Genomic DNA, 15,658 nt, shown 5'->3' with positions numbered 1-15,658 from the left:
GCTGTAATGACTGGAAGCCATAAATTACGTACACAATTTATTTACACCTGGAAATAAAAATATCAGTCGTTCGTCGCTTCAATACATTTCAAGTAACTCCATTATTCGATTGTACAAAAGTTCTTTAGCGTCTTGCGCCCATATAAAGTCAAGATGATTGAAGTACTTGTACGGCACCTTCTCCACTGTCACAACATTTTGCAGTCGTCTCGCAAGCTCATTGATATTCTGCAAGTATTTTTCCATTCAATTAATTAAACCGAGCACTGGAGAACTGGCAATTTAATTTGCCTACCTCTTCTCTGGTCAATGGGTCATTAGCACCGTAGATCAACGCAAATGGGGCTGTTATTTTCTTTACATCGTAGGACGGGGGTCGTTTCTTCCCGTAGAATTTGAAATTCTGGATGTAACCGTGATCGTATTGCTCGAAAGCACCTGAGGTAAAAATTAATCGGTTCGTTTAGAAATTTTCAATGGAAAAATTCAATCGAAGAGCGAGCGAATTCCACTTAAGTGGAAGAATTATTTCGGACAAGTCCCTGTTGTTTTGATTTTTTTCAGTTCATTGCAATTCATTATCTATTATTTACCTGTTCTTATATTCTGCGCATAATGGTATAATGTTCGCGTCGATGCACCGGCGGGGAAGTACGCAAAATAGTACGGCAAAAGCGTCTGGAAAATTTGATTTTCAGAATTATAATTGGAATCAGAGAACTCGAGGGAAACAAGAAGATTCGGGAAGAATTACGCGTAAATGAGATGAAAAATCTACTCACAGAGTTGAGTTGATAGGGATCATGTCCTGAAAGTATGGACATTAACGTCAGGCAAACCGATTGAGTAACAGAGCCATCACTGCAGAATCCCCTGGCCAATCTCGCGTTGTTAGTAGTTTGCGGAAATATTTCCGCGATTTTATTCATATCCAGAAGACCCTGAAAATTAGTCTCTTGTTATCCACGTCATCACTAATAAATTTATTCGGCACATTCAAAAAATCCCGGGGATTATAAACAATGGAATTCGCATAAATAACGGAATCTCCCTTTTTTCGCAGAAAAAGTGAAAAAACCGCCTCAGGTTTTTTGTTTTTTTGATAATTCCGGTCAAAATTTGTTCGTCAATTAATTCAAGGTATGTCCAATACCTTCAGGAAATTGAAGTTGCTGTCCATCAGCACGGCCATCGGTATGATGGGGTGAACCTTCCACAGGGCAACCGGTGCCAAACTCACCGACAATTTAATTTTCTCATTGTACTCCGGCATCATTGATAGAAGTACGTAGGTCATGGTTGTACCCATGGAATGTCCCACATAATGGACCGCCTTCTCACCGGACACCTCCAGTGCGTAATCTATCATAGCTGGCAGATCGTAAACCGACATTTCATGGTAGCTGCACAGTAAATTGCACCATAGATTCTTGAAACCAGGGAATAACAAAATCTAATTGTTTCTAAGAGACAAATCAGTGACAATAACGAAAATAGAGCAAATGTGCTGTTATTGTCAAATGCACATGGATTACGCAAGTTATTGCTACTAGAGTTATTCACAGAAAATCATTCACTTGAAAATCTGAAGAATTTGTATGAAAAACGTAACGCGACATCTCTTGTGATTAGAAAAATCGATTGGATTTATCCACCTCGAGGAGGAATGAGTCCTTGAAATGTCACCCGACTGTAGAAAATATATTCATCTGAATTTATCCGCAGAATATAGGGACTATATTAATTTAGTTGATTGCTAATTAATTGAATATCCCTGAGAGCTAGAGTTGAAGGTACTATTTCACCTGAACTGCCAGAACTGCTCGTCCAAGGGTGACAATTCCTCATGAGCCCTGCTGTAGGTGTTGCCCCTGACATTGCCCATCCACACGTCATATCCCCCATCAGCCAGCATGAATGCTGTGAAAGGAAATGGAGATGCAGAGATTAAGCCTCCCAAGGTTCGTGTGTTCCCATTCTTAGTATAATCATTCAATAAATATCTCATTGTTTTTTTCAGTACGCAATGCACAGTTAGATCCATCATCCGTGAATCACTAAACTGAATGTTAATATGAGATATTTTCAGGTACAGAACTCTAGAGAATCAAAATTAACGAGCCAAGGTGAAGCCCATTTGCCTTGACGTGAACTTGTCAATCAAATTGACTGGATTTTTGCTTTCATGAGGATAATGATCTCTCGGGGTCAATCTAAAAGCCCTTGCGCCCAGGGAGAGGCTTTAGTTTGACCAGAGGCTTCAAGGGAATTATTTTAAAAATCAATCCAAACAAACAAGTTTAGTTAGAATCAACTTTTTTTCTATTGAATTACTGTTCTTGTATGAAATTAAATTTTTTGTTGACATTAATTGAATAGTTCCAAGGGAAATAATTATTTCGAAAGCGACCAGAACTACTTGATCCACTCGTAATGATCCTTTATATGGATCGAACAAATCGACGATGACTTTTTTCCCCAGTCTCGGACGTGGAATCTCTATTTAGGTTTTTCTTCTCGAATAAGTAGTTTTTTGTCATTGTAATGCAGGAATAATATGATGCGCATGAATTACTCATTTTATATCATTCCAAAATTCATTTCCAAAAAATCAATTTAAATGAACAGAAAAAAATAGCTTTATTATATTATATTTGAATATTGCATCATACGATGACATGCAAAATTACATCAACAAGGAAAACCGATGCAGAGAAACCCGGATTAATAAAAATTCGAAGGAAGTCTCAAGGACCAAAAAAATTGTGAGAACAGGTTCGGGAATGGAGGAAATATATATTTCAAATAAATTTCCTACCGAGATCTTTGTTCGGCCCCATGAGGACCCAGTGGTCCGATGAGCCGAAAACTCCGTGCTGGAGAAAAACAACGGTCTTGCCAGCTCTGGGGGGCGATGTCGGGCTGCCAGGGATCCTGTGCACTCGCAGGTTGTACCCATCCCTGGTGACGATCTTGTGCTCCTCCGCAGGGTAGCCGTACTTTGTCACGAGTCCCGTCTCGCATAAAAATAATTGGATAATGTTTACGACTGTGTAAACAGATTTTTTTGTTCCGCTAGTAAATGATCGCCCCGCGAACGTAATGTGATGATTATAAATTAATAAAGTGCAGGTACAATGCGCAAATGTAACGAGATTGACATTTGCCTACATTGAACTGGTTATCCTTGATCTAGTCGTACCGATTGATCTCTAACGCGAAATTGAAGAACTTGGTCAGTCTCATTCAGACGGAGATTTTTCACTTGAATTTCAGGAACATGTCCCTGATTTTTAGAAATCAATCATTTGCTAGTGGTGATAGTGGAGCGTGACTAGAGTCGCGATTATCTGAATTTATTATCATTTGAGTTTAGTGATTGATTTGCGAAAGCGTTGAAGTCCAGAATTTTGAAATAATTTTTTTAGGAGTCAACTATTATAAAGAAAACATTTTCCTAAAAAATTGTGGAGTAATTGAGACTGATAAATTAGAGATAAATTACAGTCCTGTCAAAACCGAAAATTTCTCGAAATATCTGTCAAGTTTCTGTGGACGTCTACGATGTTTACCGATCTTTTCCGGAAAAAAATTACGTGACAATTTGCCAAAATATTTTCCTACCAAATTTCACATCTGAAATTATGGAAAAGTCACGTAATTTTTTATTTATGACTCGTCTCCTATCGAAATCACTGAATGCACCATCACGAATTCCAAAAAATCATATAAATTACTGAAACGGAGTGACATATGGCTGGCAAGCAAATATTCCTTTCAATATTTTTTAATTAACCCTGTCACGTAACAGCCATTAATTATCCTCCTCGCATGGCAATTAAGATCACTGAGATTGTAATCGATACTTACAAAGTCAAGCACTGCATAGTCTCGGTCAAAAGATCGGCCCTCGGTATGGGCCCGTACTCTATTTAACTCTGGTGCTCGGGGAAAAATTAATTCGCGCAGGAACGAGAGGGATAACACTCGATAGGGCATTAACGTTAATACCAACATCATATAAACCCTTTTTTTCTCCATAATGAACACCCGAAAAATTCCAAAATGGAGCACTGGAGATTTGGAAAATTATTTTTGAATTTTAAAAAATGTCTGAGTGAACATCCAAAACTGTCACTGCATCTGCAGGTCTCCAGCCACTAGCGTCCAATGCCCAGTGAAAACAGATAAGCCACTCTATCCCTTAGTCATCACCCCACCGTGCTCAGGACTTTTCGCATCGTCCTTCGTTATTTATAAAATTCTCTCCTTTTCTTGGGAATAAGAATGAGAATAGCTTTGTCAGATCGATCCTCGCGGTGTTGGTGGGGCCCAGCGAAATGATACTAACTCGATGATTTATGATATTGCACCATAATTTTATGAGCCTTTCAGTCAGAATGGAATTTTCAAAAATTACAGGGATTTCAGATTCTCTTCCTTCCGGATAATTATCCACTGAATTTCGCGGATGTTCAATTTTTTTTTTCTTAATGTCAAGGTCGTCCACTATGTCAAGAGCATTCGAAATTTTATCCATGAATTTCAAGCGCACTTCCTGCTTCGAATTAAAAAAAAAATGTATTCTCTATTATTAAAAAATTACCGTTAAATACAAAGAGGTGAATTCACCCGAAATTTTTGACCTTTTTCGTGAATTTCTCGCTCAAAATATCAAAGTCTTTCCAGAACGTCTCATATCTTTCATATAAATTGCTTTGAACAAAAGAAACGCCTGAATTTACACAATTGTTTGTCTCATTTCTCTTTCTCTCTCTCTTTCTAGTTTACGTCAATGCGAGATTGAAGATGCACCTGTGAACTTTCAAAGAATCCAACTGCGCGAAACTTGTTCTCAAAGGCTTCCTTTAGCGACAACTGGACACGGCGATAACAGTGCGTTAACGAATTCGCTCCTTATCGCGGTAAGTATAACTAATCGTCGGCCATCAGGAATGTCAACAGACAATGAAAAAATTTTCAACTTTCAACGGGCTACCAGCGGGGGAACTCCCGGTGAGCGTTGAGACAGCTGAGTATGAACTAAGGACCACATCTTGTCAGTTCGATTGTTATATAGAACCGCGTGTCATTGACGATGAGCGCACGTCTGCATGTCAAATCGTCATCTCCGTCACCTTGATACCACCCGACGAAACAATTCTTCCGTCTTTGTTCATTACTCCGCTTTTATTCCATCCTCTTGAATCAGCGCATTATTATTCGGGACAAAACGTCGGCGGGAATTTTGCATAAATACGGGGAATTGAGGCGAAATGAAATTCACTATTGTACTGAAAATTATTGTAAACTTACACCATAAAAATCATCTATTCAACACTGGAATAAAAATAATTTCTCTCTTCAAATAAGTCCCCTAAATATTGTAAACAGAATAAAATTCACTTACCAATTAAATTCAATAAAATTACGGATCAACCTGCCCCTTGAACTTCACATTCCCTACCCCCCATTTTCAAACAGACGGCAACCTTCCCGCCCTCCAGAGTTCCTAACCCTCTGCCGATAAAGTAGTAACTCTTCCCCCACTTATCTAATCTCTCACGACATTGAATAAAACTCCCAACTAATTAACTTTAATTATCCTTCCAAGAGCCTCAACTCATCGCTACACATGACATAAACCGAAAAATGATGATGAATCATTCGTCGATGACTCATGATTCCTCCATAAGATGGCGGCCTCCCCGCCGCGCTTGTTTCCCATTTCGCCCACTTGGCAAAACAGTCAGCCAAGAGCTTGTTGCATTACTCGTGTGTTCAGTATTGCTTTGTGTTCGTGTTGTGCTCATTTCCATGCGAGTTGAACCGATAAGAAGAATAAAAAAGAACTGTCCAATGAAAGAAGTGAGAAGAGGAAATAACAATAGAGGAGTTACCCCCAGGGGTTTGTTGGTGTTCCGAGCTAGTATGAGCCCTCTCCTTCATTGAATTCGTTGATATTACTCGTGTACCAATTGAAAAAGCGGACACACTGAGTATTACCAAGTATGTAACGCCCCAGAGGCTATTCCTTGCTATCGATATCAATAATTGAATGCAGTGAGAAAAGGACAGTCAATGGGCGTGAAAAGTGAGTTATTGAAAATCCCCCAAATTCGATGATCGTGAAACAGTGAAACGAGTTTTAAAAAATCGTCTGCGAGAAGTAATGGGTGTGTTCAAGGGTAACAATCGTACATCTTGAAGATAACCACAATCGGCGAAGATTGTAGTGCCTCAGAAAGTCCAGCCGGAACGGGGAAAGTGAAAATAGAAAAAAAAACCGAGACTAAAAAGTGAGAAATTCTAGTGAAAAATGAGCCTCAGCATATCAAAATTCTTCTCAAAGAAGAAAACCCACACCGATCAGAGCATCGGTGAGATAGGTCTGCCAACGGACGTAGCGCACAAATTTCACGTTATAAAAAATGCGGAAACCGGTAAATTGGAGGGCCTACCGGACTCTTGGATTCGTCAATTGAATTCCCAGATAACGAAACATGAGCAGGATACCCATCCCGCAGCGGCTTTGCACGCTATCACGTTCTACAATTATTCGAGAAAGAAGAAACCCCAGCAGGAGCTGTTCAAGCCATTTGTGACCGAGGATTTTATAGAGGAGGAGAGGCAAGAGATCGATAAAATCCTGGCCAAGAAGAAGTACCAGTCTGGTGATTCTGATGGATCAACATCAGCGAGTTCAACGGACAGCCAACGGCTGCCGGAGCTCCCTCCCAAGCAGAATAAACCACCGAAACCCGCCCCCAGGAAGCACCAGCAGGTGCAGCAGGAGCGAACAGAAAAGACTCTGACAGAGATTCTGGAGGATCTCAACTCCTACACTCTCAATGCTGAGAGCCTGATGAAGGACAATGCGGCGAGCACACCCAGCGAGAGCCCAATCCTCAGAAGGAAAACCGATTCGTCAGAGGGCAAGATGAGCGATGAGGAGGTCTACGAGAAGTTGAGAAGCATCTGTCAGTGTGGAGATCCCAATCGAAGGTTTGAACGTAGCAGGGAAGTTGGAGTTGGTGCCTCTGGGGTTGTGTTCATAGCGACTGATCTCGTGAATAACGATAAGGTTGCCATCAAGGACATTGATCTGACCAAACAATCAAGGAAGGATCTCATACTGATGGAGATCAAAGTACTGAAGGAATTCCATCATCCGAATTTGGTGAATTTTTTGGATGCCTATCTCGTTGGTGATCATCTCTGGGTTATTATGGAATTACTCCAGGGAGGGCCACTCACTGATGTTGTCACTGAGACCATCATGAAGGAGGCGCAGATAGCTGCTGTATGTCGGGAAGTTCTCAAGGCCATAAGTTTTTTACACTCCAAGGGAATTATTCACAGGGACATCAAATCAGATAATGTTTTGTTGGGAAAGAATGGTGCTGTTAAAGTTACGGACTTTGGATTTTGTGCTAATATAGACGGCGATGAGAAGAGACAAACTATGGTAGGCACTCCCTACTGGATGGCACCCGAGGTCGTCACCAGGAAGCAGTATGGCAAGAAGGTTGATATCTGGTCACTTGGGATTATGGCTATTGAGATGATCGAGGGTGAGCCGCCTTATTTGAAGGAGACACCACTTAGAGCGCTCTATCTAATTGCTGCCATTGGCAAGCCATCGATACCTCGATGGCATACACTCAGTGCCGCATTTCAAAATTTTTTGGAACGCTGTCTAGCAGTAAATGTCGAAGAACGAGCCACTGCTGATGAACTCCTGGCTCATCCTTTCCTGGACAATTGCGCCGAATTGTCCAGTCTCAGGAGACTCATAGAGGTCGCACAGATACAATTGCAAAAAGTATTTTAGATTTTTTTATGTGGGTGGTTGAAAGGTTGTCTTTGAAAAACTTATTTCACATGTCGTCGTCGTGTTTAATTCATTCGCATAAATATTTTTAATTATCTGTTTTTGTGAATCATATGTGGATGGATACTGTGAGTCAATGAGGGGCTCGATATGTGGGCAATTATAAAATATTGAAACAATATTGTAGACATTGAGTAAGTCTTGCGATTATTGAAATAATTTTAAGGATATTTTAGCACAAGTGCGGTCTCCAGAGGTTCCCGGGATACATGACTTTTTTCTTATTCGAAAAAAGCCCGATTTCTTATTCGACATGAGTTAAATGAAGGGCTTGCATTAAAATGCACACTTGATTTTTTATGAGTCTCCTCGAACTGAGTGAATTAATAATTCTATTATGAATTACCAATTACAGTGCTTCTCATTTATAATTCTTTTATCAACCAAAAATACAACTATTTCACGATTTATTTCATGAAAAAAACTTCGAGTGTCCATTTGACCTCACGAGATTAAAGCTTCCATCCAAATTAAGGAATTATGTTTGTATTAATTCAGAGTATTAAATGCGATGAAAGGACCAAATGCAACATATCGACTGTATTTTTCTATATAAATATCGAACAAATGTTTTTGAGAGAAATTTTTATCGAAAATATATTCCATCGTGACCCTCGTGCCTAGAGCATCACTATATTGCTCAACTTTGAATACCATTATGTATGTAACTACCTAAAATTGTATGTATATATGTATGAGATCATTTGTATTGAATTCTATCGAAATTTTACTGATATAAAAATGTGTTTTGATAATCATTATCAATGAATTCCCAGAAAATCATTATCGTCCTAGAGATAATATCAGATTCGTTGGGGTCGTTCAGAAGAGAACGGAGAGGTGCTAAAAATAATTCGCAAAAGGAAGTAATGAACGTGGACAGATATTCAATTGGAATGCAATACAATGCTCTTCCTCACTGGATACGTTCTGTGACGTATAAAACACACGGTAATGGCATCTGACGTGTGAATCAATCCCACGAAAGAGATAAGCAACAGATTTCCATTCTCAAGTCATTGAATATAACAGGAGGCGCTGACTATTTTTTGTGAATTTGAAATTTTTTTCTTTATTCTGTATTTCAATAATTTGAAAGAAAATTACGGAATACAATAAATTTTTTTTTCACTCCTTAACATGTTATTTTCATTTTTTTACTTTTTGGTGGTAAAATATTTTAAAATAAATTGCAAAAAAATCGAGATCAATTGGAATGTAAATTAGATAATTTTTGTCTTTCGGCGGCGAAAAAATTCAAGACTATGCTGATATCAGAGTAAACTTCAAATTCCGTTCAGTGATATGTTATCAGAACTACTGATATGTCCACAAGAGGAAAAAAATTCAGACACCATCTGTTGAACCCCTGGCTAGGGAAATCCTCTTATAAGTTGACCAACGATGGAATACAGCGAAAAGTGATGTACGATGAAAGAAAAATACAAGATAAAATAATAATAATGATAAAAATAAAGTAGGCTGAGCCTGCTCCAGGTACCTAATGGAAGTGCCAATGAGAGAAAATTCGTACAAGGTTATGGGTCAATAAATATTTTATTTACAGTTACATTGACGCAGCCAATGATTTCACTCTAATTGCTCGTTCATCACATCAGTGAAGAAATGAACACCATTTGCCCAATTAATTAATTTTTATACAGCAATTCAACTAGATATCATTCAGTATGGACCTAGTGCGCAAATTAATCATAGATCGTTGAATGAGAACATTTTATTCTGATATTTTCGATTTTTCATCGCATTTCGTAGAATCGGTGGTTTTATTTATTCAACCATTTCCCTGAACCCTTGAGGTTGTTATTCTCATAATCGTGTTCTTTGGATAATGATCTCTGTGGTTGGCTCATCGGTAAGATCATATGTGGCAGTATCTCCCGAGTCCACTTAAATGTGTCTGAAATAGAATGATACATCAAAATTCATCATAGACTGTTCGAAATTTTGTGAAAAGTCCCACTGAAATTTTTAGGAATTATTTCCGACGTTTGGAAATACTGACGTTTAACGTCTGTGTCTCATAGCTTGCTGGCCCCTCGCAACAGTCAGCAGAGCTGGATCTTCCAGAATTGATTTAAGAACTGCCAGGAAGTCTCCCGCCTGATCCTCATCGATAGCTCGACTATCATACGACAGTGTTGCACTCATTACCGACGCTTTTCTAAGTGTCGTGTCTATGAAAAAATGTTAAAACAATCCATCAAACATTTCGAATGATCATCGATAGCTTCTGCCCTCAGCCAAGTGCCATTACTCATGTATTATGAATTTATCAGTGTGCAAATACTTGTCATTTAATCTCTTACCAATGTCTCCTTCTGTTGCTCTCTCACCCGACGTATCGACGACTGTGACCAGCATTAAATTAAATATTGATAAGTAAAATATACACTTTGGAAATTCATAATACATGATTGATAATTAGCAAATTGCAATGAGGATTTTTGAAACTCATTAAATTACTTGCCCAGTACTTCACGGCCAGTTCCAACAGCGAGGATCGCAGTCTGTGGGGGATTTATTATGGCTGAGAACTCTTTTATTCCAAACATTCCTAAGTTTGATATCCTGAAACAAACATTAAATTAAATTTTTGCAAAATAGAAAAAACATTCTTCTCAGTGCTTTGCTGATTTATTCTTAATTAAATGTTCTCTGAAATTTTCCAATAAATACCACAAAAAATATCACATGAAAATACTCACGTGAAAGTCCCTCCCTGGAATTCATTAGGCTTCAGGGTTCCCTCTCTCGCCTTTCCAGCAAGAGTTCTGATGTCACTAGAAATATCACTGAGACTTTTGCTGGCGGCATCGAACACAATCGGCGTGATGAGACCTGCGGGTGTTGATACAGCAACAGACACATCGACGTTCTGCACCCTCACTATCTAAAAACCAATTTTCAGCGAAAGGAGTGAGTTGTTCTTCTAGGACTACCTTCTAACATTTTCAAAGGAGCTGCTACCCTTACCTGTCCATTTTTGTACAAAGAATTAATGTCAGGGCACTGCAGGAGAGCATAAGCCACAGCTTTCGTGACAAAATCGTTGACTGACACTTTGATGCCTTCTCCTTTGAGCGTTTCACGAACTTCATTGAGTTTGTCGATTCTAACATCAACTGTTGCGTAGGAATGAGGAATACCCCGCTAAAAAATGTAATAGATAAATTGAAATGATCAAATTAAATAAATTTTGAAAAATGACTCAATGATTAATTCATTTGACCAATCAATAAAGCAACTAAGTAATCACTCAAGCAGTCGGCCTTATGCAACCTTTTAACTATTATCTGATTCTATGAGTCTACTCAATGATTGGACTTATCAATGATAAACCGAAGAAATTACCTTGGATTCCCCAAGTCTTTTAGCGATAACAGCCCTGATATTAGATATCTCCACATCCCGGTAGGTAGATGGCCCAGATTTTCGAGGAGCTGTGACCCTGGACTGTGCTGAAGGAGCACTGGGAGCTCCGGCTTTGGCAGGGGCTGGTGCAGCTCCCGGGTCGACTCTCTGGATGTTATTCTGTTGAATATAACCAAGGACGTCACTCTTGAGCAGACGATTCGGCCTGCCAGTGCCTTTGACAGACCCTGAACTGAGACCGTACTCCTCGAGCAGTCGTTTCACAGCTAATCCATAGACTTGGCCACTTGGGGGTGGCTTGTCACCAGCGGGGGCCGCTGACGGGGCTGATGAGGGGGTTGAGGACGGTTTTGGAGAGGCGGCGGAGGGTTTTGCAGACGGCTTCGTCGCTGTCGGGACGACGATTGCTTTCGGATCCATTCCTCTTTCTACTGTCACTGCTATCAGCTGGCCGACTTCTACTTGAGAGCCTTCCTCCACCTGGGGAGAGCAAAGGGTGACGGATATTGCGGCAGAATGTTGATTTTTTTTTGATTTTGGACATCGAATTCTATTTTTTTTAACGTGAATGGGAGAACGATTTGAAAATCTCCAACCATTGAATGTAAAATATATCTCCAAAATATGTAGATATTATTTACTTTGTGTTCTTCAACTTTCCCAGTATGTACTCCCTTCGTTAATTTACTCCGTGCTTACCAAAATTTTAGCCAGAACTGCTTCCTCATCCATTTCAAACGTCATAACAGCCTTGTCCGTTTGAATATCGGCAATAGCATCACCAGGAGATATCTCATCCCCCTCTTTCTTCAGCCATTTGACAATCGTCCCTGATGTCATGGTTGGTGACAAAGCAGGCATAGCAACATTCACTCTAAAAATGAAAAAAACCTCATCACCGTAGACCCAATGAAAATCAGAAGACAAAACGTCAAATATTGAAATTCGAGACATACTGGCCAGTAGGTGGTTCTGCCTCGGTTTCTACAGGCCCACTGCTCCCAGCAGGAGCTGCAGGAGGTGCCTCAGGTGCCCCTGCCCCTACCGGCATCTCCACAGACTTCCAATCTTCATCTGCCTCGACAGTCAGAGCAATAAGAGTTCCCACTTTGATATCCTTCGTGCCTTCGGGTACCAGGATTTTCGCCAATGTTCCTTCGTCGTCCATTTCAAATGTCATCACAGCTTTATCAGTCTGTATGTCTGCTAGGGCATCTCCAGGCTGAATAGGGTCACCCTCCTTCTTCATCCACTTGACGATTGTCCCTGTCTCCATCGTAGGAGAGAGCGAGGGCATAAGCACCTCCTTCCCCTTGACTGGAAAATTATCAATCACATTTTCATTCATCTATCAGCGTCCAACTGACCCAATGACATGGAGCTCAACGTTTTGACAATTGGTTGCATAACAAATGTATTTTCAAAACAATAGACTTTCTACTGGTTATGAAGTGGAGGAAGATGTTGGAGAGATTAAAAACACATGCGATAAAGTGTTCAAGTATTTTTTGAGAGAATAGTGAACAGTTTGTGACTATGATTGCTCCAATAACAATTCTAACCTCTCAATTGTGCTCATGGCGATGCAAGAGAACAGGATGTCATTATCGACTCACCATTCAATAGCCAACTCGTGTGAAAACATAATCTTTGGTATTTCTCGGGGAGTATGATCCGTGACACTGGAGTTTTGAGGGATTTCAATGATAAGAAGCCAATTCTACACCTCACCATCTGCGCCATTTTCAATGGACGGCCGGATCGGAAGATGTTTGTCCGATCCAGGCATTTGAATTGACCTCTACGCCTCAAGGTCGTTTAGTTCCATAATCGTGAGATAGTTGGAAAGTCTTATCGATATTTTTTTGGGATTATCAGAGGGCTTCGGTAATTCGTTTTGGACAATGTAGAGGTAAGTGACCATTTCAATGAAACCTATAAAAAAAGTATTAAATAATAGACGATTTTTTGAGAAATTCAATCAAAGTTTTCTTTAATGCTTATCACAATTAAAAAAAAAATTAGTTCTGTCAGTTCAATTCTATGGAAATTAATTCCAGCACAAAAATTAGTTCTATCGTTTGTATTAAGTCGACCAAATCGACCGCCAAAATCGTACCGTGGTGCCACCCAGCGCCGGGGGTACCAGTAATAGTGATGTGCACCTCTACTATAGTTTAACCTCGTAGGTCAGAACAGTCGGCAAGTACGTCGAGACGCCGTACAGGGCGCTGTGTACGGTATATATGTTCTCCTTGTGGCACACAGAGGACACTACTCACATTATTTATTTAAAAATAAATGCAAAACTAATGTAACATTTTAAGCTCAGCACAAAGCGGCCTAAACTTAATGCAAACAACAGAATTAGTTGATTGTGTGAAGAGCAATTCCCTGTGGCTATCTATGTACGAATGTATTTTTTTCTGCTGCTTGCGCTTGCGCATTTAGTCTGTTTCCACATGTTATTTTTTTACGCACGTGGGTTTGGGAGAAGCTAGTGTTGGTCGATCAACAAGAAATCAAAAAAAAAATTACGAATTACCAATAAAATCGTGAGATGACTTGAATGAGTCGTCATAAACTTGCAAAAAGCTTCAACGACCCTCTAAAAGTGATTCAACCCAAAATGGAATGTAATAATAGCTCGATTTCCGCGTCCTAACGTCAGAAAGACGTGACCTAACCTTAAAAAAACAACAACAATTCAGTAACCTAACCTCAAATCATTCTCCGTAAAACTGTAAACTAGAGGTATTCGTGATAAATAATAGAAATGAAAGAGACCAGAGAAGTTTTATTAACCTCAGACACGTCTGGGGAATCCTGGAGTGCCGCAATGTGGGATCCTTTGACAGGATCTATGCTATCGCAGTTCAGAAATGCCTCACCTCTGGCCTCGAACGCTATGCAACTCCTGAACGTCAGCTACCTTCTCGCAGCTGATGCCACAAAGCCCAGGATCCATATCTGGCCTGTGAATTCTCAGGTTCCCCTCTCCAATCTTCGATTGACAACACCAGGTAAGGTCTCCGCCATGTCCTGCACGTCCTGTGGTACGTACATAGCAGCTTCAGTCGATGAAAAGGTTTTCATCTGGCAGACGTCAACGGGGAGGCTCCTGAGAACTCTTGCTCGTCATTACCAGACAGTCACCTGCCTCAAATTCTCGCTGGATAGCTCACATCTGGCCAGCGGAGGACAGGACGGTCTCGTCTTTGTTTATTCAGTGGCAAGGGTTATCAATAATTACAAGGAAGCTAATCCTCTGCATGGATTCTCTGATCACACTCTCGCTGTCAAGGGCATTTATTTTGGGGCCTTTGGAGCTAGGTGTAGAGTTGTCACGGTGTCATTGGATCGAACTGCGAGGATTTATGACGCCAATTCTGGGGTGAGTTAACTTTTAACAAACTTTCCGACTGTACTTCACTTGCCAAAAAAGTATATAATCTCTGATCTCAACAGGTGCAACTGCTGACTTTGGTCTTCGACGTACCTCTGACGTCAGTCTGTCTAGACAAACGAGAATGCAACATGTTCGTGGGCTGCACCAATGGACACATCAGACAATTTGACTTGAGGAATCCACCGCGAGGACAAGAACATCATGTCCCAGGCGATAAAGAGGAAAAAGGAAACACTTTCAAGGGGCACACTAATGGAATCACGAATCTATCAGTCTCCATCGATTGCGTCACCCTTGTCTCTGGCGGCGCTGACGGTACGGTCAACATCTGGAATATTCCTAGTCGTCAGATTATCAGGAGCATTCAGCACAAAGGCGGGATCACCAATGTCTTACTGGTCCCTCACCACTCGAATTTTGATGTCAACCTTCTGAATCCAAAAGTTCTCGTGAAACCTCTGCAGAGGATTGATAACGAGGGAGCCAATGATATCCTCGCGATTGTAAAACATGGGGAGGACGATTTACTTAATCCGCAGGAGTTCTTTGAAGAGAGTGGAGAGGGCCATGGGAATGGGGAAATGGAAAAGAAATTGAGCGAGAGTAGAGCGGAAATTGAGAGATTAAGAAAAATCAATTCTGAGATGTACAAGTACGCAGTCAGAGGTGTTCTCCACAAGGAGTAGGAGAGAATTGTTAGATTGGACAATAATGGAAATATTTAGTAAATGTTAATAATTAAATACTGAGATATTTAGTAATTATGCTACTATTATGCTATTATGGAGGTTCGTTTGAGTCTAAATATTGAAGTATTTAATATTTTCTCACTAACAATGGACAAAGAATATTTGGATAATTAAGTTTTGAAAAAAATACACGAGTCATTAACCCTGTGTAATAGCTTTCATGTAAAATGAAAATATAAAGATGAAATGGAAAATGTAGGTTGTATACTTTTT

General features: G+C 40.1%; 4 protein-coding genes across 6 annotated transcripts; 2 read left to right on the top strand and 2 right to left on the bottom strand.

Annotated features, from left to right (window-relative positions):
• Positions 1-22: 22 nt before the first annotated feature.
• On the bottom strand, positions 23-5,008 carry LOC135168612 (lipase 3-like). 2 transcript variants are annotated; one of them, XM_064132992.1, is made up of 9 exons: positions 4,816-5,008; positions 3,871-4,558; positions 2,819-3,017; positions 1,806-1,920; positions 1,154-1,403; positions 783-941; positions 594-678; positions 296-438; positions 23-228 (listed from the first exon to the last, which is right to left on the bottom strand). In XM_064132992.1, exons 2-9 carry the CDS (start codon positions 4,039-4,041, stop codon positions 79-81), a joined length of 1,272 nt encoding a protein of 423 aa, XP_063989062.1. In that variant the 5' UTR covers positions 4,042-4,558; positions 4,816-5,008; the 3' UTR covers positions 23-78. The 2 variants fall into 2 exon arrangements, with proteins under 2 accessions (XP_063989062.1, XP_063989061.1); XM_064132991.1 differs by lacking the exon at positions 4,816-5,008 and adding an exon at positions 4,647-4,791.
• Positions 5,009-5,656: 648 nt separating this feature from the next.
• Positions 5,657-8,655, top strand: LOC135168611 (serine/threonine-protein kinase PAK 1). The gene has a single exon (XM_064132990.1). The coding sequence runs from the start codon at positions 6,320-6,322 to the stop codon at positions 7,832-7,834; it is 1,515 nt and encodes a 504-aa protein (XP_063989060.1). The 5' UTR covers positions 5,657-6,319; the 3' UTR covers positions 7,835-8,655.
• A 777-nt stretch (positions 8,656-9,432) lies between these two features.
• On the bottom strand, positions 9,433-13,065 carry LOC135168606 (dihydrolipoyllysine-residue acetyltransferase component of pyruvate dehydrogenase complex, mitochondrial-like). 2 transcript variants are annotated; one of them, XM_064132982.1, is made up of 10 exons: positions 12,904-13,065; positions 12,244-12,604; positions 11,987-12,161; positions 11,267-11,767; positions 10,889-11,065; positions 10,621-10,805; positions 10,383-10,483; positions 10,222-10,263; positions 9,918-10,089; positions 9,433-9,812 (listed from the first exon to the last, which is right to left on the bottom strand). In XM_064132982.1, the coding sequence occupies exons 1-9, from the start codon at positions 13,028-13,030 to the stop codon at positions 9,920-9,922; spliced, it is 1,839 nt and encodes a 612-aa protein (XP_063989052.1). In that variant the 5' UTR covers positions 13,031-13,065; the 3' UTR covers positions 9,433-9,812; positions 9,918-9,919. The 2 variants fall into 2 exon arrangements, with proteins under 2 accessions (XP_063989052.1, XP_063989053.1); XM_064132983.1 differs by lacking the exon at positions 10,222-10,263 and having other exon boundaries at positions 12,904-13,064.
• Positions 13,066-13,605: 540 nt separating this feature from the next.
• On the top strand, positions 13,606-15,639 carry LOC135168614 (WD repeat-containing protein 18). Its single transcript, XM_064132994.1, has 2 exons — positions 13,606-14,681; positions 14,756-15,639. The coding sequence occupies exons 1-2, from the start codon at positions 14,064-14,066 to the stop codon at positions 15,380-15,382; spliced, it is 1,245 nt and encodes a 414-aa protein (XP_063989064.1). The 5' UTR covers positions 13,606-14,063; the 3' UTR covers positions 15,383-15,639.
• The last annotated feature ends 19 nt before the right edge of the window (positions 15,640-15,658 follow it).

This window comes from Diachasmimorpha longicaudata, chromosome 13 (assembly GCF_034640455.1).
Source record: "Diachasmimorpha longicaudata isolate KC_UGA_2023 chromosome 13, iyDiaLong2, whole genome shotgun sequence".
Classification (NCBI taxonomy): Eukaryota; Metazoa; Arthropoda; class Insecta; order Hymenoptera; family Braconidae; genus Diachasmimorpha; species Diachasmimorpha longicaudata.
Note: the sequence above shows the minus strand (reverse complement) of the source record. Positions and strands in the feature narration are given on the sequence as shown.